Consider the following 27,006-nt stretch of genomic DNA (forward strand, 5'->3'; position numbering starts at 1 on the left):
CAATGGGCTCTTTGACCTAGCAGACAAAGGTAAAACAAGATCTAATGGTTGGAAGTTGAAGTTAGGCAAATTTAGACTGGAAATAAGGAATACATCTTTAACAATGAGGGTAATGAATCACTAGAACAATTTACCAAGGGTCATGGTGGAATCTTTATCATTGACAACTTTTAAATCAAGATGGAATCTTTTTCTAAAAGTGATGCTGTAGTTCAAACAGGAAGTATTTCTGGGAAATTCTGTGGCCTGTGTTTAGACAGGAAGTCAGACTAGATGAGCAGAGTAGTTCCTTCTGACCTTGGAATCTATTAATATGCTCACAAAAACATTGCATTCACAATAATTTGTTTCTTAGGTTAGATACTAATGTCCAGGTCCTCAGCTGGTGTAAACTGACATAGCTTTCACTGAAGGCAACTGAAATCAATGGAGATACGTAGATTTACACCATCTGAAGATATGACTGAGCATTCTCAGCATACGAACCTTTTCCTATTTAAAAATGTTAAAACTGTGAATTCATTAAGGAACAGAGGAAATGCCAAATCAGAAAAGTCAAATGGTCCATTACTCTGGAGGTGGCTGGTACAGGAAACCAAGTTAATAAAATAAACTTTCATTCTCTGAGTTTATACTGCACCCTGCATGGTCCATCGGGCTGACACACCCTTGATAATTGGAGAAGACTCTGTAGAAAATCACAAACAATAGAAACCTGTAAATATACATACAGATTAAGTTTACACAAATTAAGGTCAGAGCAGTGTAAAAGGCCCATAAAGTGGGAATAAATTACATTTGACAGTACTTCATGGAGTGGTGTAAAGGTGCCTTAGTGTAATTAATAATAATACTTAGCTCTTACATAGCACTTTTCATCAGCAATTTACAAAGGAGGTCTATATCATTATCCCCATTTGGCTGATAGGGAAACAAGCACAGAAAGGGAAGTTACTTGCCCAGGGTTACCCAGGAGCAAACTAGGAATAGAACCAAGGTCAGCAGAGTGCTGGTCCATGCACTATCTACTCTCTTACACTGTAAGAATCTGTGCCCTTGGGATGGATTTTGCTCTGTTATATTGTCAAGCATAACTTCACTGAGAACATGTAAAACCAGCATGAGATCAGGCCCTTTACTAGTCAATCACAATTTGAAGATACAATACATTTACATTCTGTTTTGTTTGGCAAGTTATTTATGTTCATGAGCCTTTACTGAGCTTAATTTTGAGGGTTGGTGTCTGTTCTCTGATACCTTTGAAGCATAAGACTAACACTTTAGGCCAAAATTTTCAAACCTGGGTGTCTTAGAATTGGATACTGAAATCCCTATTTAGGATGACCAATAAAAAAGCCTGGTTTTCAGGGGTGCCAAACACCCACCATTTTCACTGGAGTCAGTGTGAAATGGTGGGTGCCCAACACCTCTGAAGATCTAGCCATTCGTGTCTGGTTTCTATAACCACAGTCTGACAGTGCAGCATTTTGAGGAACTTGTTAACAGTTCCCCATGACAAGGTTTGACACTGATTTTTAAATCCAAATCCATCTTTGGCCTACACAAGTTTGTTTCCTTATTGTAAATAGTCAGCTGAACATTTTCCTTCTAAAGTCCTCATTAAAGACTTGTGTGATGAATTCCCATCAACCCCCTCCCTGCTGACTTTCCAGCCTGGACACAGGCACATCCTCCTCCCCTGGCCAACAGAGGAGAAACTCTTTGAAAGACCCTGCCCCAGGAAATCTCCTTGCTCTTGGGCAGGACAGCAGTTGCAGGGTGACTAGGCAGCAGAGGAGGGAGAGGACACCCCAGATAATAGGCCTAACCCTGGACTGGATACCCCCAGGGGCCAGACTAGGAATGTTTTACCTTGAAATGTAACTCTTTAAGCCACTGCACACCTAGAGTATTTGCAACCCTTCCCTTTTCTGACAGCCCAGATAAATGTCCCTTCACTTAGATGTGTGTCTGAGTGCTTATTAGGTAGGAGGCAGTGTGGCCTAGTGGATAGTGCAATGGACTGGCATTCAGGAGATCTGGGTCCCAGTCCCAGATCTCCCACTGGTGTCCTTGGACAAGTTGTTTCACCTCTGTGCCTTAGCTTCCTCATCTGTTAAATGGGGATAGTGATACTGACATGCTTTGCAAAGTGCATTGAGTTCTACTCATGAAAAGTGCTAGATAAGGGCTAGGTGGTGATGTTCCTGGGACACAACAGGGCTAGCACCTCTTGAGGCCTAGCCACTGAAGTGACTTCTATACTTGCCCCCAGATTGTGGTACATGTGCTGCACTACTGAGAACCTTAAGAGGTTTGGTGTGGGACAGCACTGAGCAGTCAGCAATTACACTTGAATGCCACATTGCTTCCAAGCGTCCACCTGTACTAGCTGGCTAGATCCCTTGCTATTGGACAAAGCCTGTGCAGTCCGGGTACCCATGCACCAAAAAGGCCACAGTGGTGTTGCCACTGAGTGGAAAGGTGGGGCTGTGGAGAAGTTGCACACTGTGAAGGAGAATGTGGGTGGGTCAGGAAGGTGGCTGGTTGGTCCAGACCCAACTAGATTGTCTGCATAAAGGACTGTGGGAATGGGCCAGCCTGTCCTGCTGACTCCCCCTCAGGGGGGACTCTGGCTGCAGGATTTGGCCTTATGTGTTTTGTTTATCATTCATTTTTTAACAAAATGATAAACATTCCAACTGAGGCCTGGTCTACACATTGTGTAGTAATATCACTATTTTTGGTAAGGATGTGATTTTTTTTAATTATATAGTTATACCAGTACGACCTGCAGTATGGATACAGTTATACAAGCATAAAAGTGCTCTATACCAGTATAATTTATTCCCCTCCCTCTATGGAATAAGCTATATTGATATAACTGCATCTATGCTGGGGGGGCTGCACTGCTTTCACTATGCTGGTATAGCAGTGCAACTTTTGCATGTAGATAAGCTTTGAGGGTAAAAGATTTAAGCGTTTAAAGAAAATAGATGCAGATACTGACAGATGTTACCTGCTTTGGCATTGGGTCCAAAAGAGTAAACTGATATTTATAAAGGAGTATAATAATTAACATGTGAGTCTCCATTAGAACAAACCACCTGAAAGAAAAAGAAAGACAAAGCTTATCCATCATGATCCTAGCACTGTTTCTGTATAATTATCATATTCTATTGTATGTTTTTTTTCCTGGTATCTTTTACCCATTTAAATCCTACTTCCGTTTCCGCACAAAGGGCAGAAGGGATAAGAAAGTTAAAGATCTAAACAGAGGAGTTTTTTCAGTGTTACCTTAGGTGTTAATTTCAAATGACATGTAGTAGAGGGCTGGTTTTGGTTTAGTTTGTTGCTTGGGGAGGGGTTTAAACTAAACTGGAAAAAGCCACCCCTAAGACCAGTATAACCTCCCCTGTGGACACTCAATCTGGTAAACCATAACTGTAAAACTTTCCCATGAAGAAAAGCCCTTAGATTAGTGCATTATTCCTTACTCCAAGGGCAGAGAATGTTTTATAGCCACTCCAATGCCATGAGCTCAAACTGGCACATCCTGTATTTGAAATAACCTTCCACTGATGAAAAGACACTGGGCTGAGCTGAGAAAAGAGCTGAGCTGACTTCTGACTCCTCTTCTGACTTCTCCTCCTCTATCTCGTGATCTTCTACGCTGCTTTTCCATACATCAAAAGACTAATCTCTCTTCCTTTGTGTGCAGTCTTTTAATAGACTGACCTTGGACAGACCCCCAGAAATGACACGCTACTGATCACTGGTGCAAAAAGAAATTGTTTTGGAGATAAAAGAGGAGTCTCCTCCAGTGGAGCTATTTTCCACAGAATTAGGAATAAAAAAACCCCAGTTGTTTCACTGACCTTCCTGGACACTGGTGCTTTCCTCCTCCAAATACCAAATAGCCGTCCAAGAAAGCATTCTTCTTTAATGTTGCTTCTTCCCAACGACTCTGTGGGAAGAAAACCATTTTTTTTCCAAATAAGCCTTGTATAAATAGTCTTAACTTTATTTCTCCAGGCTAAAAATGACTTTACACAGCTAATCCTTGCATATGAAGCTGTATTGTTGCTGGGGTTTATTTGCAATCTGTTATGAATTCCAGTTCCCTCTCACAAGAGGAGAGGGATGGGTGGTAGCAAGGTCTGACCAATGAATTATTGGGGTATTGCAGTATTTTTCTTCATGAACAGGCAATATATATTCAGTTTTATACTGAGACTCTAAGTTCTTCTAGGGAGTTTGCACACTTTACCACTGTTTGCTGACCTTTCAGCCTTCACATGGCTCCATTTTTCCAGCCCAGGGCAAAACACAGCAAAATACATGTCCCAAAAGAAACAACTTACAGGCTTAAATGTTTCAGGCTCAGGGAAATATTTTGTATTCCTGTGCAACCAGTAAGGCGATGCCATCAGCAAGTCACCAGGTGGAATGACAAAATTCTAAATGAGAAACACAAATCATCAGCAAAGGAATACATAACTGCAAGCCCAATTGGCTACCAGAATGTCTTGTCGAATAAAAATTGTGCGAGGGAGGGAAATCCTGGCATGATGTGCAGAATATTTCATCTTACTCCCACTGAAGCCAATGGCAAAATTCTCATTGACTTTAGTTGCAGTGGGATTAACCATACATGTTCTTGTTAGTGTTACTATAGTGAAGTGTGGACTAAAGACTACCTGTAAACAGGGCTCAAGTCCTGCTGGAAGGCTCCCGAATGCCATTCTGGCACTTTTTTGCAGGGGCTGTAACAGTATTGCAGTACTATCACTTACTGAAAATATCAGAAGTGTGTTCTGGCACTTCTTCTTTCAGGACTGAAGCGTTGCTGACAGGAGACATCCCTGTCTTAAGTGACTAATTAAAAGTCAAACAAAACAGTAGTAGAAAACAAGGGGATTTTTTTAAAGACCTCCTTGACTTAAGGAAAAGTGGACAAATAATTCATGCATCCTCCTGTGTCTTTTGAAATGTGTCCAGTATTTTCATCAAGAACCAGCAATGTGTGTTCACTGTTTTATACCCTTTTACGAGTAGACTGTAAACTCTTCCAGGCACTTTGCACACTTTTGAGGACTTCAATAGCTCAGACATAGGTGAGAGGTTTATCGCAGGAGTGGGTGGGTGAGATTCTGTGGCCTGCGTTGTGCAGGAGGTCAGACTAGGTGATCATAATGGTCCCTTCTGACATTAATATCTATGAATCTACTTTACCACTGTACAGAATCTCAGGCCCCTGGCATGCTATACAGATAATACCATAACATACTCTCCTTTTGTGTGGCTGAGTCACCTTAACAATGAAGCTGATGCTGGTTAGGAGGTATGGAGTAGGTCTGAGGATATAATGAATACAAAAAATATAGAATGTGTGCATCTCGGGGCCATCTTGTTTGTACTTGTCAAGTAACAGCACTTCACACAATGGGATCCTTGATTGGCATTCCTACACGCTACCGTAATTAGAGTTGAGTGAATAAGGGTTTTTTCCATTTGCTGGCAATTCCAAAAATAATTTGGGGGAGAACTTTTTGAAAAACTAGGAAACAACAGGGCAGATGAAATTCAATGCTGATAAATGCAAAGTAATGTACATTGGAAAACATAATCCCAATTATACATACAAAATGATGGGGTCTAACTAAACTGCTAACACTCAAGAAAGAGATTTAGGGGTCATTGTGGATACTTCTCTGAAAACATCCACTCCATGTGCAGCAGCAGTCAAAAAAGTGAACAGAATGTTAGAAACTATCCCTTTCCTAATGGTTCCTATTTTATTATCTATCATAATGCCACTATCTAAAGCCACGGTAGGCCCACATTTTGAATACTGCCCGCAGTTCTAGTTGCCCCATCTCAAAAAAGATATATTAGAATTGGAAAAAGGTACAGAGAAGGGCAACAAAAATGATTATGGGTATGCAACAGTTTCCATAGGAGGAGAGATTAAGAAGACTGGGACTGGTCAGTTTAGAAAATGGACAACTAAGGGGGGATATGATAGGGCTCTAAAATCATGAATGGTGTAGAGAAAGTGAATAAGGAAGTGTTATCTACCCCTTCACATAACACAAGAACAAGGGTCACCCAACAAAATTAATAGGCAGAAGGTTTAAAACAAAAGGAAGAACTTCACCACACAATGTACAGTCAACCTATAGTTGCCAGGGGATGTTGTGAAGGTCAAAGGTGTAACTGGACTCAAAAAAGAATTAGATAAGTCAGGGAGGATAGGTTCATCAACTACTATTAGCCAAGATGGTCAGGGATGCAACCCCATACTCTTGGTGTCCCTAAGCGTCTGACTTCCAGATTCTGGGATTGGATGACAGGCAAGGGATCACTCAATAATTGCCTCATTCTGTTAATTCTCTCTGAAGCATCGGGCACTGGACACTGTCGAAAGGCAGGATACTGGGCCATTGGTCTGACCTAGTATGGCTGTTCTTACATTCAGCAGATTGAAAAGTTTGAAAAAAAATTGGAGTCAGGTCAAAACAAATTCAAATTTTTGGCTTGTTTCACCATGACCCATTTTTGTCAGATTTTTTTTTTAAACTACAGCAGTGTTCTAAATAATGGGCTTGACAATCTGAATGAACTGGTGACATCTATTTCCAGAAGATTTACTCAAATAAATTGGTTAGTCTAAGGTGCCACAAGTACTCCTTTTCTTTTTAAGAAAATACAAAGTCCATTTAAAATAATACAACACCTGAACTTTTAGTGGCTTCATTGCTTTCCTTATGATTGAACCGGGGGCCACTAGCCGTAAGGCTTCCAAAATACACAGCTTAATTGATGGAAGTTTCTTAAGGTCGTCTTCAAAGACTTCAATCCTAGCTTCACCTGCTGAAACAAGGTGGCATGACACAGATAGACAGTAGTACATCAGCCCCCTTTCAATTTAGAAAATTACAAATCAGAATGGGAGTGATTTGAACCCACTTTGTACTCATGGGTGGGGAGAAGGGATATTTCACCTTGGTGCTGAGATCACTTTGCATTGGGGTACCTTGCCCAAACCAGAAATAATGACCCACTGCGGCTATCCCATTCCCTTGTTCGAGTTTAGTACCGCAAGGGTCCTATTAACTTCAGTAAGGCTGAAGCTCACAGAAATCCCTGAAAGTCCATGGAAAAGTCATGGAACAGCACACATGAAAGAAATGTCATTTAGTTGAAGATATTACACAAATATAAAGGCCAAATCATTAGAGGCTAAATCCAGAAATATTTACCCTGATGTTACTCAGGCCCAGATCCTGAGAAGTATTTAGGTGTCTCATTCCCATTGAAATCAAGGAAAGTAAGGCACCTAAAGACTTTTCAGGATCTGGGCCTCAAGACCTTATTCAGGCAAACTCCCAAAAAAGCCAGTGGCCAAACACGCATGGACTTCAGTGGGATCAGGCTGAGTAACAACAGAGCAAAAACTGAGTGAGGGTTTTGGTCGTATGTTAACTGTGGTTTTACTTTCTGTTCTGTACCACTGCAGTCACTTATTTCTGGTTTATTACCTGCTTTGCCATAAACAGAAACTATGTCCTCCATGATGTTCTTGTAAACAGAAGGGTTGGATAGTATAAATGCCAGGGTCCAAAAGGCACCCTAAAGAGAAACAAAAATTACCTCCGCGATATTAAATCCTGGTAAATTAAAACTAGGTCACTATAATGGATCAGAGCCTGCTTACCTTACTCACATGAGTAATCCCCATCTAGTTAACCAGGCAAGTGAGTAAGGTGGGCAGAGTTGGTAATGCAATTAAATATAACGTTATTGAAAACGTTTTAAAAGAAAACACTGTAAGTTACGGACCTGGTTTTCAGAGGAGTTGAGAACCCACAGCCCCTTTTACCTTCCCCTGGATTAGTGAGAGGCCAGCAACTGTGAAAATCAGGCATTCAATGTCTACAAATGAGCAAAAGAAGAGGAATTGGCAGCTAGAACGGTGTTTTCACAACAAAGCACCACGTCACTTATCTGGATTCATAAGGTTGAGATGATAAACTATTGCAGAGAACCAGAGCCTGGTTTCAGATGAACCTGGGGTGGGGCGGGGGCGGTTTATGGAGTATTTCACAGTTTTTTATGGTTTCAGTGTGATATGAGCTGAAATGCAGCAGTTTGCTCTGAGCTTTGTGGGCTGCACAAATGCAGAACTCAAAACAGAACTCAAGTGATGCAAAAGCACAGGAAACAAAATCAAACAGAGGGGCCAGATTCTCCGATTTGCTAAAACTATTTGGGGATGCTCCTCTGACAGGGTTAGCAAGGTTTATGGCTGCTTTACATTACTGGAATGGTGTAAAGCAGCCAGAGAGCTCTGGTGAATCTGTCCCACAATGTTCCCTTGTAACAGCGTGGCTTGGTCCTTTGAGACCTAGAAGCCTGGGGCCAGCCAAGCCTGACTACTGAAGAGGCATATTTGCCAGACATCAGGTGATTCCCCTATAAGAGCACCAGGAGCTACAGTGAGTGAGAGAGGCTGCTGCAGGAAAGTCCAAGAATGGAAATTGAGGCTGGGAACTGGAAAGCAACCTCTGTCCATGAGCAGGTGCTCAGGCGGCAGCTGACCCTGTTACAGCCTTGTAAAATGAAACTGCCAAGTTCTTGCACAGATCTGTGGATAGCAAAACTAGGTCCCATTCCTGCTCCCATTTAAATCAATAGCTTTACTGTCACCAGCTTCAACAGGAGCAGTTCATAGGTCCTGAATCCAATTAGGAAAGGCACCTACTCCAACACATCTATTTCAAATGAGAAGATTGCTTGTACCTTCCAAAACTACTGATGGACGTGAACCAAACAGCCCCAAACAAAATCCCAATTCAAGTATGAATTTTCTATATGGCTCCAGTCTTTAAGGGGTTTAACCAAAACTGAGAATCCAACCACCATTGAAGGTTAAGCTATTAGAAATATATATCTAATTGTAAGCAGTCAGGATGAGCTCCACCCTGACATCTGGTGGTGAGGTGTGGCAAGTTGTGGAAAAGAACTTCAAGGGCTGATCTCATTTGCATAGGCACACCCACCCCATCTAGAATGAGGCCATAGCTGCCCAAATGGTCACTTTGGCTGCTGTGAGATCCCCAGTGTCTCTGTTATTGGGGCAGGAAGAATAAATTGTTATTACCCTGATTATGGGAATTAAGGAGAGTGGAACTGTACTTGGCCTTTTGTATGATGGAGGGACTCACCATCAACTAAGTAGCACTCGCTAGGCAAGGGACATGGGTTCCAAAACTGTGTGAATTGAGAGAGGTTTAAGACAGGTATTAGTACCTGGTGGTGGGGGCCCCCTTTGTGAAGGCCTGAAACACCAATTACATCTCTATTTCTGTCCCCTATGGAATGTCAGAGCTAATTTTGGGTCTATTAAGAGTCTTGTTACAGGTACTGTGCTGAGTTCACTTTGGCCTTATGGAACACCAGCACTCAAGGCTCCCACTACTATGAGCTGAAATCACCAAGCACTGTGTCAAGTAGCAGGGAGCTGGAAGATCTAGAGTGCAGTGGTGCTGTTTGTGGATAGGCTGGCAGAGTGTTCATGAGATAGTGAGCTGTGCAGAGTGGAGCTGTTTGTGAGATAGCGGAGCCCTGTGGGGCAGTCAGCTTTAGGTCATGTAAGGTGGCCCTTACCTCTTTCCCCCCCTCCCCAGGCATATTTTTACCCAGACTGGGGAGTAACACTCTGCTGATGAACTTTTGAACTCTGGGGCTGGACTTTTTGGACTTCGGCTGATTTTTGGATTGCTAGACTCAAGAGACATTTGGGTTGTGGGACTCAAGAACCTGAGGGAAAGGATGTGGCCCAATTTGCTGGGGTGGGTCTTTGCTCATGGTTTGGTTAATGAACACTACTTGTGGTGGTTTCCCAATTTAATGCGGATATCATTTACCTCATGTTATTAAAGATTCTCTGCTACACCGAGACTCTGTGCTTGCGAGAGGGGAACTATTGCCTCTTTGAGGCGCCCAGGGGGTGTGTAAGATTTTCTCTGGTCACTGGGTGGGGGGTCGAGCCAGTTTTGCATTTGCTTTGATGAGAGGGAACCCCTGTGTACTGAACCCGGCCCTTGCTGCTATCAACTTGGCCTGGCAGAAGGGTTACATAATTAAAGACCCAATTACAGCCCAGCTCAGAGATGGATTCCCCTTGAATTATCTATTTAATTCCTGAGGGTGTGTACACCTAGCAACCAGATAAGAATAGTTTCAATATCTACATAAACAGACACTGATACCAAAAAGGAGAGAATAAGCAGCAATCCTTCCCAACAGGTGCTTAACTATCTACATTCTCTAATCTCCAAGAGACACGGGATGGAAATGTTATGAGCTGGATGAAATCTTATTAGGGGTTGAATTAAAACCTCATTGAGATTGATGGATGGAATGTATCCTTCAATTAACATAAGTACAAGGCTAAATTAATCATATGCCCCCATGTAAAACAAAAGGATTATATGATGCTGCCCAGAAGTTTTGGATGGTGTGGGGGGTGGGCTTTGGGCTGAATTTTGTTTTGGGTAAGGGCATGCATGCGATGCAGTGTGCCTGAAGAAATCCAAGCAGAAGTCTGTAAGCATGGCATGGCCCTGGAAGAAGCTAGAGAGAGAGCTTTTTGGGTCTGGTGTTGGCTAAAAAGACCTGAGTTTCAAGAAGGAGAACCTTGTACATTCCTTCAGATAAACAAGATTGTATCCAAGAAAATACCAGACTCCATCAATTTTTACTCCCAGCTGGAACATCCCCCGGGGCCCGGAACTTTGACTAGTCATTTGGGTCAAAAAGGGGTAACAGAAAAATAGTGGCTGCTTTCAGTGAGGCTTTCACAACACCGACCAATGTGTCGTGCGAGAGCCTGAGCATACACCGAAACATCTTCCATGTGCTGCCACTACTAAGCCCAGTGAGCAGGCCACGTTGTACATTCTTTTTATACCAGCCATTCTGATGGCAGGCAGCATGTTGTTCTGCTGTGTGAGGCACTCTGCATAAGATGCAGAACGAGATTTTCAAGTTCGTGATCTATGGTGCCACCTCTGATGTGGTGGAAAAATTGTGAGATGCCAGCAGCATCCTCCCTTCCTTGGTGTCAGCACTAACAATGCATTATGCAGTGCTCTTCAGCTATGGGTGGTGGGTATCATAGGCTGAGGGAGGCTGTGCCTCCCCAAACAGCCTGGAGTGGCTCTGCCCACACTCCACCCCTAGGCCCCTTCCTGCAGTTCCTTCCTGGTTCCTGCTCTTCCACACCCCAGACTGACTAGGGCTGGGGCGGCTGGCGTGCCGCCGGCATTTGGGGTAAGTGGGGTTGTTGCTGCGCTGCCTGCCCGGTACTCCGGGGCTGGGGTTGGGGGCCTGTCTGGAGCTCCAGGGCTGGGGGCAGCCTGGGGCAGGGGGTGCGCTGGGCTCCTGCAGGAGAGATGGGGCAGAAGAGGATGGCAAGGGTTGGGGCCGTGGGCAGAAGGGGAGGCGCCAGAGGCTAGCCTCCCACAACAGTCAGTTCACTGGCCGCCAATCTCTTCAGAAGTGTTAGCACCATCAAAAGGTAGGGGGAAAAGTGCCAAGAACACTGGCCTGTCTCTTAGCAATAGTAAAGAGTCAAGTCTTGCCTTCACAGCACACAGATTTTCTGTTGCAGCTGTGTCTGGTTGGGGACCAGGGACCGCCTGGGAGATTTCCCTGTTGCCTGTGAGCTAGTTAGACGCTGCTCTACCAGGGGCAGTTGGAGAAGTGCTGAGTGTTTCCTGTGCACAAGTTGCCTGGCAACCTTTACTTCTTTGTGCCTGTTACTGGCTGTTGAATGTGGAAGGTGCCACGAAGAAAATAATTTAGGGAAAAAATTTTCCTTTTCCTTATCAATACTGAATTTGAATTCCTTTGTATCAGTTGCTGATGCCTGGTCTACACTCAAAAATTAGGTCAGCATAACTACGTCACTCATGGGTGTGAAAAATCCACAACCCTGAGCAGTGTAGTTAAGCCGACCTAAGTCCCCATGCAGACAGCACTAGGTTGACAGAAGAATTCTTCCATTGACCGAGCTACCGCCTCTCGGGGAAGTTTATTACCTGCGCTGACAGGAGAATCCCTCCCATCAGGGTAGGTAGTGTCTACACTGAAATACTACGCAGTGCTGCTGTAGCATTTTTCGTGTAGACAAGCCCTCAATCCCTCTGTTGGGTGAACATATTACAAGCTTTTCACTCCTTAATAAATCTTCCAGATATTGACCGTTATTTTTTCCTGTCTTTTCCCAACAAATTGGAGATGCGAGAAAGCATTTCTCAGATAGTGTACTTACCAACATAGCATTAACTTGGGAAGCCCAGAACAAGAGCAGCAAATAACCGGAAGCTTCATTTCCATGCAAATTGTCCAGGAGATGCTGTATTAGTGTCTCTCATAAACAAGAGAATGAATATGTATGTTAAAGGTTGTCTAAAAGAATAGTTTGCTAACATACTCTGCCTACAGGATGATCACATTCATTTATTGAAGAAAAAAGTCCTATTACTTAACAGTCCCGGGTCTGAGGCTAGAACCCTTTTCCCCCTCCCTCCTGTTCGGCTTGAGTTTTGTTAACATTCCAAAGGGTGGTATTTATTAAATTGGAGAGACCACTCACTCCAGGGGATATCCTGCACAATTCTCCTTCCCTTTCATGAGTACAGGAATAATAATCAAATCATACAGAATTCCAACCAAAGCAACAAAACTTGGTAGGTGGAATTATGGTCAAGCAACATTAAATTCATGTAATTGAAGCTGGTCAGAGCTGACTTTTCTCCTATAGAGGTAGCAGAGAATTCTATCCTTTTAAGTTTTCAGATCCTTCAGTCTTACAAAAGTGTCAGCTTGAGCACCCTAAAATGGAGGCACCCAAAATCACTAGTCATTTTTAAAAATCTTGGCCCATGTCCATAACTTAGACTCTATACCAATGGTAACCTGGCAGTTTATAAAAAAAAAATCTTTTGGTAGGTTTACCTTAGAGCCACTTTCTGAAGATTTGTCTTTCTTTATATCTGTTGCAATCCTTTCAAATACATTAAGTAACCAAGTTTTGGATTTACCCCAGTTCCTGTCAGAGGATGAGATAAATGGAAATGGATTTTAAATGCACCTTAAGGAACAATTTATGAAGCATAAAACTCACCTTAAAAAAAATTCAGGTATCTGGGACCCAACTTCCAATCCTTCATCAAAATTCTGAAAATGCCTTTCAAACTCCCCAGTTGTTGGACAGAAGTTTTTCCCAAACAGGGTTTTCATTACTGCTGGACACATGATATGCCTGTGAAAACAGAAGGTTAAAAGTAATTCATTCAAGCATTTTTTAAGGCAAGAATGTAATCTTTTTGATTAGCAGTATAAGAATATTTAAGAGTGACTCTGGTGAGAAAAGTGACTATGTAAAATGGAACCTTCTCACTCGGCAGATCTGATGCTTGACAATAATAGAATCGGATCTGCTGACTTGAAATACATTAACAACTTTTCACTTCTATAAGCCCTGCAGAACCAACACTGCCATGGGAAAGTAAGCTAGATTCCATTCTGGTTCACAAATCAGTCAGGGTGAAATTGGCTCCAGAGGGTCAGCACAGAGGGCCTTGCATCACATCAGTCCCCATTAAGCCCCAAAAATCAGTCTTATGTGGGACTTCGGTGAGACACAGAATTTTGTGCTGACCCTCAACACAGATGAATTTCACCCATAATAAATAAATATTTACGTGTTTAATAAACATACTGGATATCTGTGCATTAGAGCTGGATTGTAAATCTACGAACCTTACTAGGTCATTGAGATCCTCAGTTCCTTCTTTGCCCAAATGCTCCACGTGCTCATGGAATTCTTTACACAGAGTCTCAGAGAACTGATGCAGGTTAGAGGAACTCAGTTGTTGTATCATCAATTTGAAGAACATGCTTCGGTTCTGATGAAAGCTTTCTTTGGAGATTGAAACTTAAATAGAAAATAAACAGCATGTTTTGGAAGCCAGCAAGTTAATTCCCCATCCACCCACCAAAGCAGATGGTGAGGGAAAATGTAAGGAACTCAGCTATTATAGACCAGTCAGCCTAACTTTGATATCTGGAAAGATACTAGAACAAATTATTAAACAATCAATTTGTAAGCACCTAGAAGGCAGGGTGAATAAGTAACAGTCAACATGAATTATCAAGAACAAATCAGGCCAGATCAACCTAATTTCTTTCTTTCACAGGTTTACTGGCCTCTTGGATGGGGGGAAGCTGATGTGATATATCTTGATGTTAGTAAGGCTTTTGACACAGTCTCACATAATATTCTCATAAGAAAACAAGGGAAATGTGGTCTAAAGGAAATTGCTGTGAGGTGGGTGCACAACTGGCTGAAAAATCATACTCTTAGAGTAATTATCAATGATTTACTGTCAAACTGGGAGGATGTATCTAGTGGGATTCCACAGGGGTTTGTCCTGTCTGCCACTAGTCAATATTTTCATGAATGACTTAGATAATGGAACAGAAAGTATGCTTATAAAATTTGTGGATGACACGAAACTGGGAAGGGCTGCAAGCACTTTGGAGGACAGCATTAGAATTCAAAATGACCTTGACAAATTGGAGAATAGCTCTGAAATGAGCAAGATGAAATTCAATAAAGACAAGTGCACAGTACTTCATTGAGAAAGGAAAACTCAAATGCACAAATATAAAATGAGGAATAACTGGCTGGGTGGTAATACTACAGAAAAGGATCTGGGGGTTATAGTGGATTACCAACTAAATATGAGCCAACAATATGATGCAGTTGCAAAAAAAGCTAATATCATTCTGTAGTGTATTAACAGGAGAGTCCTATGTAAGGCACAGGAGGTAATTGTCCTGCTCTACTAAGCTCTGGTGAGGCCTTAGCTGGAGTATTGTGTCCAGTTTTGGGCGCCACACTTTAAGAAAAATATGGACAAATTAGAGTCTAGAAACCCTGACTTACAAGGAAAGGTTAAAAAAAACCTGAGCATGTTCCGTCCTGAGAAAACATGACTGGGGGCTAGGGGGCCTGATAAGTCTTCAAATATGTTAACGGCTGTTATAAAGAGGATGGTGATCAATTGTTCTCCATGTCCACTGAAGATAGGACAAGAAGTAACAGGCTTAATCTGCAGCAAGGGAAATTTAGGTTAGATATTAGGGAAATCTTTTTATCTATAAGATTAATAAAGTACTGGGATAGTTTGCCAAGAGAGATTGTGGAGTCCCCATCATTGAAGGTTTTTAAGAACAGGTTAGACAAACACCTGTCGATGGCATAGGTATATTTGGTCCTGCCTCAGCATGGGAGGATGGACTAAATGACCTTTTGAGGTTCCCTACATTTCTAGGATTCTATAACGAGTGCTCAAAAGGTTAAATCCACTCCATGTAGAGGACTAGAACAAAGCTCATTGGCAAACTGTGTCCTCTGTTTTTCAACATCTAACATTACATCTACACTGCAATAAAAGACCCAAGGCATGGTTGCAGCTGGCTACAGGTCAGCAGACTTGGGCTTGCAAGGCTATAAAACATCAACATCTAAAAATGCTTCAGAGTCTGGGAGCCCAAATGTCTACACTACAGTTTTATAACCCTGTCAGCAGACCTGGGCTTTGAGACTCAGTGCTGCAAGTTTTTTATCGCAGTGTAGATGTACCCCATGAGGCCTTGATTGAGATTTTGGGCACTACTAAAATAATGGGTCAGAAGCCAATGGAGATATGCCAATTTACATCAGCCAAGAATCTAGCCCAGTATTTCTGTGTACTGGATTCTTCTCCCTAAATTTGTGACTTGACCTTGGATCCAAATAAGCTTCTTAATCTTGATATGTGACTAGATTTGAGGTCTACATAAGAGAATATCCTGTACCCGTGTGTTGGAGGGCTTGCTGCACTGCTTCATCCAAATCTGCTTCTTTAGACCTCAGAAATTCAAGAACATCCTCTGTCTCAGTCACAAAGGTGAATCGATTTCCCAGAAGGTACACGGTGAACACTGGTCCATACTAGTACAAATAATAATAAAAAATCCTGACAAATATTGTTGTAGTATTAGTGTATTTTACAGAAGACCAAGATATTTTCCATAACTTCTGCAGCAATTGCCAATTAATCAAGAGTTAAAACCCACTTTAAATGGACACTATCAAGATGAAAATTATGAGCCTGATTCAGCACTCTGTTATTACAGTTTTACATAATAAAACATGGTGTTAAAGCATTATGGGGCCAGATATTTTAGAAGTTGGCCTTGTTTTTGTAATTTAGGTCATTTAGATGCCTAAATAGCAGACTGCATCCACAAATAATTGAGTGCAAAATAATGCCCACAGAAACATGATAGTGTTAACTCTATTGAATAGAACATTTTGTGTGTGAACATTTTCAGTGGAGTTGCACCAATGTAAAAGTGGCTTATTCAGAACCGGCTCTAGGCACCAGCAAAGCAAGCACGTGCTTGTGGCGGCACAATTCCAGGGGCACCATTCCGGCCACATTTTTTTGGCGGGGGGGCAGTTGCGCTCTCGGAGCTTGGGGCGGCAATTTTTTTGCTTGGGGCAGCAAAAAACCTAGAGCCAGCCCTGGGTTTAATGGAATGGAGAATATTTAAAACCAGTTCTTACCCATTAAAACAACAAGGAGTCCGGTGGTACCTTAAAGACTAACAGATTTATTTGGGCATAAGCTTTCGTGGGTAAAAAACCCGCTTCTTCAGATGCATGGAGTGCATGGAGTTCTTACCCATGTTATTACTAGTAATGGGGTTTTGAATCAGCCCAGAATGCTTTGGGTTTACCTTCTACATTTCCAGGGCTAATGCAATAAGTCATGTAAGTTTCACTATTTGGTTTTCCTGTACTAGCACAATGCAGTTGTGTTTTGATTTCCAGCACTGGACAATATGAATTGACCACATTTATACAGAGAAAGACCTCAGTTTTCAAAACATCCTCCTACACTGTGGGCACAATGATGAATTTGCATTTAAATGCAGGTGTAAAGCTTTAGGCATGATTAAATTGAACCAGCAGATGTACTCATTTGGAAGCCTACTTAACTGACTGCATCCATAAATCAGAGTTAGGTATTTAAATGGGTCCAATTGTGAGAACAATTTAATTGCACTCAGAATTTTGGGCCAACAATATTTGAGACTTGGGTTGAAGGCTAACTTAAAACAAAAGTTTAAAAGGCCAAAATAGCTCAAATTACACATTGCTACAACTATTAGGATACATTTTCAGCCTGATTTTAACGAGGCCTGTTTTTATGGATACTATTTTCCTTTCACAATTATTTGTAATGCAATCTGCTACTTCGGCCTCTAAATAACCTAAATTGCAAAAACAAGGCTGACTTCTAAAAATCTGGCCTCGTAATGTTTTAATAACATCAGGTGTTTTTATTCTATCAATGTATACAGTACTGTAAGGTATGATACTAATACAAATACAAACTAATACAAAGCTTCTGGGATCTGCTACTTGGACTTTCTGAGACTTCAGACAAGGATGTCAATTAAGAGGATAGTTGTTGTGATTTAAATACTTCTCAGCTAGCTGGTGAATTGTATTAATCAACTCCTTTCACATAAACTGCTGAATGTAACAATTTTCATTCACTGCATAACTGGACAGGATTTGACGTGACCCATAAGAACTTCTGTAGACAGATTTCAGAGCAAGAACAGAGTCTTCACCCAAATCTGCCTGCATTCTTATGCAGAGTTTAAGAGTTCTGTAGGAGAAGATCCCCTCTCCTGTGGAACTCTGCTGGACATGGAGAGAAACTCTCTCTTTCTTGTGGTGATCCTGAGCTCCACAGGAAAAAAAAATCTCTAATAGAAAAATTCAGTGGAGGGGAGAGGAGGAGTTGTGTCAGCATACAGAACATAACGTGTGATTATATTATATCCTGCAAAGTTTGGGTGAGGCACAAAGTGGAGCATATAGACGGGGTTGTGGTTGGTGGCAACAGTCCCCAGAGAAGACGAGTAGGGGGTCATGTGCGGTTAAGTGCTTCCCCCCCCCACCCGATTGCCCTGTGAGGTTGGGGAGGGAAAGGGTCTCTGTCCTCCCGCTGCGCCTGACCCCCGGCATGCTCGGCCCCTATCCCTGGCAGCCGGGCCCGGGCGGAGAACGGAGGGGATGGGACCAGCCGTTCCTCGTGTTGGACGCTCTGGGTCGCCTTGTGAGAACCTCGCCGGGAGCAGCAGGCAGCTCCCTGCCTGGGCCCGGCTGCCAGAGACAGGGGCTGAGCGAGCCGGAGTCCCCTCTTCCCCCCCCACCCCCCAGTGTGTTTCCGGCTCGCTCGTCCCCTGTTTTGGGAGTGGGCCGCCGCCAGGCTCTCTCGGGCAGCTGCTGCACTGCACAGAGCAGTGACCCGGAGCCGCCTGCTTCAGCCGCATGAGAAGCGGATCTGTCCCGCTCCTCGCCCGGCTGCCAGGGAGAGCGGCCAAACGTGCTGGGGTGGGAGGTGCAGCAGGAGAAGGACGGAGGTAACGTGGACTGGGGAGAGCGCGGCAGCAGGCTGGGTGTAGGACAGGAGAGTGGGGTCGCTGGGCGGAGAAGACACATGGGTCGACCGTGTGTCCTCCCCTTTAGATTGTGTCCCCCCAGTATGCAGGGGGAAACGAGTCATCTATGACTGACCCCCTGACTTCTAGCTAGGCAAATCTAAGGATGTGATGCCACTGGAAGATTTTATAAAGTCTGCCCAAATGGCTTCTAAGTTGGTCAGAAAACAGAATTTCTGTCCAGTGGGAAATTCCAACGTGTTGCAGGGGGAAAAATCATCCCAAATCAGAACAGTTGAAAGCTCAAAATATTTTATGGAATGGAAATTTCAAACTATTTCAATTTGGAAACATTGCAAAGACCTTATCAAAAGTTTTCATTTTGATAATATTGAAACATTACACTATTAAATATAATATATGCATGTGCAATTTAAATAAGTATAATAACATGAAAGTTTTTTAAAAAATAAATTAAAAGTCTAAACGAAATGAGAATTAGAGCTGAACTAAACAAGAATGTCAAAATGAAGTGAAACAATAAAGTCAAAATAAAATACTGTATTCTGATTTTGACAGTTTCAAATGTTTTCTGGTCAAAATGTCAATAAAAATTGACATGTTACCTCAAAAAAAATTGATGTTGTTGGGGACACTGGGGCATGGCCACTAGGTAACTCGAGGGGATGGAAGACCACGAGTGTCGATGAAGCCCCCTCGCACTAGGTCCAAGTGTCCTTGCCCCCCTTTTTTCACCCTTTTTTTCATTTGCATACCCCTTAAAAATTTCAAATGGATGTGTGGACCCCTTTGGAAATCTTAAACATAGTTGGCGGACCCCCAAGGGTTTGTGGACCCCAGGTTGAAAACCACTGTTTTATGATAATGACAACCTATTGCGGACCCTTTAGACCCAGTCTACAGACTCCGTGGGGTCCGCAGATCACAGGCTGAAAATCACTGCTGTACAGGAAAAGGAAGCTGTTTCAAAGCCTGGTCTGTAAGATCAGCGGGAAGGGGAGCCTTGTATTCTTCTCAGCATTAATAACTATAGGCTTAAAAACAAAGTATAGAAATTAGAATAGAAAAGCTCAGCTAATGGTATAAATTTAAATGGTCAAAAATCAGGAAATGCAAAAATGAAAGTTAAATATTCAACTTGAAGTCTTCTTTCTTTTGCTTATACATTACAACACAATCTTCAGTTACATGGTAGTATCCCATTTCTCCAATAATACATTACTTATTCACACAGTTATGTCTACCAGCTTATTACCTTGATTCTGGCTTGTTCTATAAACTTCAGAGGCGCTTTCCCAAACTGAAATGCAGCTCCAAACCAAGGGATCCAACCACGGATAAAAGGTGGGGATTTTGGATTTTTTGGCTGAAACAAAAAATACATGATAATAATAAGTCCAAGGACTAAAGACAAGATGGCAGTAACATCTATGTCCATTTCCTCCCCAACACCAATGACTGATGATTCAGAGAAATGTTGCTGTTGATTCCAAACTGGCTTCTGCTGCTGCTTCTGCGGCTCCCTTAATGATATACTGTAGTATTTATATAGCGCACATGGGTGTACGCAGGGCTGTACACAGGGCAAATGTGCTGAATATATCTGAACTGAAGAACTGTTTTGTATAGGATAAATGAAGAATGGGGTGTGGCTGTTACTTAGCACATGTAATGGAGTGGGTGAGTATGTGAAAAATGTTTGTGGCATAAAAGAGAAGGGTTGGTTGATCATTAATTCAGAAATTCTCCTAGTTGTAATTGGGTTAGAAGAAGACATAATACTAGGTGTGGATGCAGGACGGATATAGCTTGATGCAAAGCTCATTGGTGTCAATGGAGAGATTCCCTTTGAGTTCAGTGTGCCTTAGATCAGGTCCAAGGGAGAAGCTAATAGTAGTATGGGTGTAGGAGGAAAAATGTGTAGGCATGTAATGAGTTTTGTAGCCCGGGCAATGACGATGAAGAGCTTGGATTTGATGTGGAAGCTGGCGAAGTAAGCTAGAGCAAACAGAGGAAGGGTGGCCAGTGGTTAGACTAAGTTGGAAGAGCCAGGTTCAGTTCCCAGCCCTCTCACAGACTTCCTCTATGACCTTAGGAAACTTACTCAGTCTCTTTGTGCCTCAATTCCCCATCTCTAGCATGGGAATAATAGCATTTCCCCACCTCACTGGGGAAGGTAAATGTATTGATGGTAAATGTATTAAAAATGGTGAGGTACTAAGATACAATGGTGATGGAGGCCACATAAGTAGCATAAAGAGATAAGGTCAGAATGACAGGAGAGGAAGATGATTGTGTCAACCCTATTGCGGATAGACTAGACTGGGGAGTATAGAAAGGGGGCTATAGCCGTCAACATGAGAGATGAACAGGGATAGAGAATAAAGGACAAACTTTAGATTCATAGATTTTTTTTTTTAAGGCTGGAAGGAACTATTAGATCGTCTAATCTGATTTTCTGTATATTACATGCCATAACATTTCACCCCATTACCTGTACTGAGCCCTGTATTTAGAGATGTTGATGTTGACGTTGGCAGCAGGAAGTATAAATTAGATAAGAATTTGGCACTATGTGTTTATCACTCCGAGATACTTTGGGTTGAGGAGTTTGTTTTTGTTTTTTTTTTTGTCTGTACAAAAGAGAGAAAAATGTCCTTTAGGAAATCTCAGCAAACAAGGTGTCAAATTAACTTTAGTGGGATTGCTATTCAGGTAAGTGGATGCATCTTCAACAGGACAGCAGAGGAGAATCAAAATGAACTCTTACATCAAAATACTGTACACAGAGCAACACTTGAGGCGCAGAGCAATGATTACAGTCTACAATAAAACATTGCAAAATACATCACAGCATCCCTTTGACACGACTAACCTTTTGCTAGTTTCGTTTGGCACTGCAGTGGGATTCAGCTCTCCCTGAAGTCATTTACAAACTCCCAGGGAATTCAGTGGGTGAAGGATTGGGCCAGAGTTTTTAAAACTACTTCCTTTAGTGTATACCCCTTTGAGTAGCAAAAATGTAATATTCACATTACAGCTTTTAGCACACTTTTGATCTATGTAAAGCAAGGGGCTTTGCAGAACGGACAGGCAATACAATCTCTGCCCTGAAGCCACCACTGTAGCAAACACTTATGCAAATAAGTAACTTTTCACATGTAAGTAGATCCATTGTGTTCAGTGGGACTATGCATGTGCAAAGCTCCTAATATATGTAAGTGCAAGCAGGAACTGGGTGTAAGGGCAAACAGGCACATTTGTTCTTTCTCCCATGCTGCCCCTCATGCTCAGGAGAAGCTCACTGTAAACATCCGTAAAACTTACTTGTCCTCCTTCAAAACCCCTTTAACTCCCCTTTGTCATGATCCCTACCAACGGTTATGCTGCTGGAGTGCTGAGATCACAGCCTATCATGCTGGCCAATACTGTCTCACTTGTTTCCTTGTACTCCCCAACTGTCTGGATCCATCTGTTGTCTCTGCCTTATACTTAGATTGTAAGCTCTTCAGGACAGGGACTGTCTTTTTGCTCTATGTGTGTACAGCACCTAGCACAATGGAGTCCTGGTCCATAACTAGGTTCCTAGGCTGGCTGGCCGGACTACGATAAATACAAATGATAAATAATAATACCATTATTATTCTCTCACTTTGATGTGGAGTAACCTCTTATCCACCCATGTAATTCCAGTGATATGAAATACAGGTTCATCATAGTAAGGGGTGTAGAAGGAGGCTGGTAGGAGCCACAACCTAATGTCATCAGAATGTTTTATTTAACCAAAGGCACGTAATTGCAAAAGGGTGGATTCTCCACAGTGCTTCTATGGCAGGAGAGGATGCAAAGCAAGGAGAACTCAGCTGGGGGCATAGAAAGGGAGAAGCGATTCCCCCTTTCTGGCATGCCCCCTTTCTGGCTCCCTTGTATCATTTCTGCAAGGCAGGGCTGCCCCATTTTGGAAACAGGAAGGGGTGCCAGTGGAACTAGACGTCTTATGCTTTCTGTAGCATGCTTACTTCTTGGGAAGCAGCATGGTGAAGTGCGAGGATGTAGCTGTGAGAGTTGGATGCCCTGAGTTGTTTTCCTGGTTCTACTACTGACTTGCTGTGTCACCTTGGGCAATTCACTCACCCGCTCCGTGCCTCAGCTTCCCCATCTTTAAAATACAAATAGTAATGCTTATACTTCTGTGTAAAGTACTTTCAGATCTATGGCTGTGTCATAAATATAAAGGGAAGGGTAAACCCCTTTGAAATCCCTCCTGGCCAGGGGAAAGCTCCTCTCACCTGTAAAGGGTTAAGAAGCTAAAGGTAACCTCGCTGGCACCTGACCAAAATGACCAATGAGGAGACAAGATACTTTCAAAAGCTGGGAGGAGGGAGAGAAACAAAGGGTCTGTGTCTGTCTATATGCTGGTTTCTGCAGGGGATAGACCAGGAATGGAGTCTTAGAACTTTTAGTAAGTAATCTAGCTAGGTATGTGTTAGATTATGATTTCTTTAAATGGCTGGGAAAAGAATTGTGCTGAATAGAATAACTATTTCTGTCTGTGTATCTTTTTTGTAACTTAAGGTTTTGCCTAGAGGGGTTCTCTATGTTTTTGAATCTAATTACCCTGTAAGATATCTACCATCCTGATTTTACAGGGGGGATTTCTTTATTTCTATTTACTTCTATTTTTATTAAAAGTCTTCTTGTAAGAAAACTGAATGCTTTTTCATTGTTCTCAGATCCAAGGGTTTGGGTCTGTGGTCACCTATGCAAATTGGTGAGGCTTTTTATCCAACATTTCCCAGGAAAGGGGGGGTGCAAGTGTTGGGAGGATTGTTCATTGTTCTTAAGATCCAAGGGTCTGGGTCTGTAGTCACCTTGGCAAATTGGTGAGGCTTTTTACCAAACCTTGTCCAGGAAGTGGGGTGCAAGGTTTTGGGAAGTATTTTGGGGGGAAGGACGCATCCAAACAGCTCTTCCCCAGTAACCAGTATTAGTTTGGTGGTGGTAGCGGCCAGTCCAAGGACAACGGGTGGAATATTTTGTACCTTGGGGAAGTTTTGACCTAAGCTGGTAAAGATAAGCTTAGGAGGTTTTTCATGCAGGTCCCCACATCTGTACCCTAGAGTTCAGAGTGGGGGAGGAACCTTGACAGGCTGTGAAGTGCCATTTAAATGCAAAGTATGGTTGTTTATTGTTTTGCAGGTCTCCATTATAGAGTTTAGTCCAACAGTGTTGTCAACTCTTGTTAGTTTTTTCATGAGCCTTGCAATTTTGGGTGTTTTTATTGAAGCCCCAGCTCTTGGAGCGGGGCGCCATTTAGGAAGGGAAGGGGGGACCTGGCCCCCACCCCCAAGTTTTGTACCACATTATAATTTTACAAACAGGGTGGTGCAAGGGGGGATTTGCAGGGACTATAGCCACCTGAAAATTTGTCTCAGCCCCCACCTGTAGCACCCCTCCCAGAGCTGGTTGCTCAGCCAGCAGCCGCCACTCTCCGGCTGCCCAGCTCCTGTCACCCTGGCAGTCTCCTCTTCCTTGGGAAGCTGATCCACGGCTGGTGCAGCACTAGAGGAGCTCATCCGATGCTAGAGGTGGCTGTGCCCGAGTGGGTCTCCGCTGAGCTGGGGATGTGGGGACAGATGCCTGTCTGTGCATGTTCCTCTGACTCAGGAGTAGGAGCTGCTGCTACTGCTGTACTGAACAAGTGTTCAGACTCCTGCATGCTTGGCTTAAAGAGACAGTGTGCTCAGGGCCAGCTCACAACATTTTGGCACCTGAGGTGGGGAGCTCAAATGATGCGGCCATGCTCCCTCGCTTGGGCCAAAACTTTGAAAGGTCTCAATTCTGCCTTCTTCCTGTTCTAATCCTCTCATGGTACTGCTCTTCTACCTACCCCAATAAAGGAGAACTAACAACTTAAAATGCCTTGTTCAAAAATTTTAAGTAACACTTAACTTTCAAATGCCTGAACAGCAAATGTAACTTTGTTATACCAATAAAATAAAAACCAGCAAGATCTTATTAAAGGGGAAAAGGCAAAATACCACATTTATTGTGGATACAGAAAGAATCATAGTAAGCCGTTAGTTATAGCTAGAACATTCCATTCAATCTCATATTTATTCACACATTCATTCACACACACACACACACACACACACACACACACACAGGTTCTGCAAGGTTGTTATCATAGATACCAGCCTTAGAGTTGCTCATGCCAAGCCACTGGCCAGGTGGCCTGGACATGAGGAGGGAGCAGGGCCTTGTCTGATGCTCCTGGAAGTTGGTTTGCAGAATCAGACCCCAAAGTTCTCACTTTCTAGAGTCCATTTTTATAGGAATTTCTTCCTATGCCAGTCTATGGGAATTGCTTCATCATGCTGTTGCTGAATCAATCAGCAGATAGCACATTCCTGACGGCTCCGTGCTGCTAGATGTTATCTTGTTCTTTGGTTCTCCCATTCTTGAGGCTGTTGGGTGGATTCCAGTCTGCCCTCCGGGGGTCCTCTGGTTATTTCCACTTGACGCCTTCTTCAGCTGATGAACACTGGATTCTTAGGCTGGCACCTCCCTGATCATTCAGTTATTATCCACACCAAGCATCCATCCACATACATCCTCTATTTCTATTTTAATCACAATTGTTAATACAACAAAAGGGCGGGGAGTCTCTGGGTGCTGTTTCTGTTGTTACAGAGTATTGCTTTGAGAACAGACTCTGTCTTAAAATATACTAACGCAATTAGCAGCTTGCAAGTTTCACACATAGAGGAAGAGAAACAGTACCAAAAACCAAGAGACCTCTTAATTAGTAATAGCCTGGAATTTAAACTATGGGGAATCAAACTCATTTGTGATTTTAATACAGAACTTCTTTAATATGATCCAACAACTTTTCTTGTCTGCATAGTAAACACTGGCATTTTTATCTGTTTGAATAATCAAAGTGGTGCTTTCGGTGCCTTCTTGGTTGTAAAGATTTGAACTGCTTCCTGAAGGTCCACAGTCTGGCCCAGCTCATGCTCTATTGAGATGGTTGCAAGGCCGACCAGCCTCTCCTGTGTCATTGTGGAGTGTAGATGTGTTTTTATTAACTTCAGCTTGGAGAAGCTGCGTTCTCCACTGGCAACTGTTACAGGAAGTGTTAGATGTATACGCAGAGCAAAAAAAAGCATTTGGAAAGAGGGTGGTCATCTTATTTGTGCACCTACATTCCAGAACAGCCTTTGGAGTTGATCCTGCTGAAATGCATCTTGAAAGGACTTTCAGTTCATCACCTAAATCACTCGCATCAATATAGCGCATGTCATCATGGGTGAACACTGTCTCTAGTGCCTTGCATTGCTGGTGTAGGTCTTCTTCAGGTATAGTGAGGAGTTTTGGAATATCATACAACATCCCAAATATACCGCTGTGTTCCTTGAGCTGCATGAAACGTTCCTCAAGTGACTGTATTGCACAATCTAGCACCTGGTTAAAGAATTCAACTTTGAATTGTTGTTTGGGATCTCTTATGGGATTATCCCATGCCTCGTAATCAAAATGCCGTCTTCTTCGGTGACTCTTGTATTCTTGAACGGGTGGGAAAATAGCTTCAGTATGAAGTTCCTCTGCCAGCTTCTATGCACTCTTCAGAATGTTTTGAAATCCCTCATCTGACCAGTAAGACTGTAGGTATGACTTTGCTTTGTCCAGTTGTTCCATTGCTCCAGCTATATCAAGGTCAACACCTTGGAGTCTCTTGCTTACAACATTTATTTCAAACAGTATGTCATGCCACAACACTAAGCCACACAGAAATTTGAAGTTATGTATGTTTCTGGTGATTCTATTTCCCTCTGCCACGGTTCTCCCACAAACAGTTCCTGTCATAGCATTATCCTCCATAACAGCAACTATAGCATCATCTATCTTCCCAATTTGGTGTTTGATAGGCTTTATCGCCTCTGTCAAGGTTCCTCCCCCACTCTGAACTCTAGGGTACAGATGTGGGGACCTGCATGAAAAACCTCCTAAGCTTATCTTTACCAGCTTAGGTCAAAACTTCCCCAAGGTACAAAATATTCCACCCGTTGTCCTTGGATTGGCCGCTACCATCACCAAACTAATACTGGTTACTGGGAAAGAGCTGTTTGGACACGTCTTTCCTCCCAAAATACTTCCCAAAACCTTGCACCCCACTTCCTGGACAAGGTTTGGTAAAAAGCCCCACCAATTTGCCTAGGTGACTACAGACCCAGACCCTTGGATCTTAAGAACAATGAACAATCCTCCCAACACTTGCACCCCCCTTTCCTGGGAAATGTTGGATAAAAAGCCTCACCAATTTGCATAGGTGACCACAGACCCAAACCCTTGGATCTGAGAACAATGAAAAAGCATTCAGTTTTCTTACAAGAA

At 42.8% G+C, this 27,006-nt stretch overlaps 1 protein-coding gene across 1 annotated transcript; it reads right to left on the reverse strand.

The window, feature by feature from the left end:
• Window positions 1-616: 616 nt before the first annotated feature.
• Window positions 617-20,044, reverse strand: LOC144261950 (24-hydroxycholesterol 7-alpha-hydroxylase-like). Its single transcript, XM_077811523.1, has 12 exons — window positions 19,862-20,044; window positions 15,940-16,075; window positions 13,837-14,011; window positions 13,199-13,336; window positions 13,030-13,123; window positions 12,344-12,439; window positions 7,545-7,635; window positions 6,740-6,873; window positions 4,365-4,460; window positions 3,879-3,967; window positions 3,020-3,107; window positions 617-688 (listed from the first exon to the last, which is right to left on the reverse strand). The coding sequence occupies exons 1-12, from the start codon at window positions 20,042-20,044 to the stop codon at window positions 617-619; spliced, it is 1,392 nt and encodes a 463-aa protein (XP_077667649.1).
• Between the last annotated feature and the right edge of the window lie 6,962 nt (window positions 20,045-27,006).

The sequence above is a fragment of the Eretmochelys imbricata genome, chromosome 3 (genome assembly GCF_965152235.1).
Source record: "Eretmochelys imbricata isolate rEreImb1 chromosome 3, rEreImb1.hap1, whole genome shotgun sequence".
NCBI classification, from domain to species: Eukaryota; Metazoa; Chordata; order Testudines; family Cheloniidae; genus Eretmochelys; species Eretmochelys imbricata.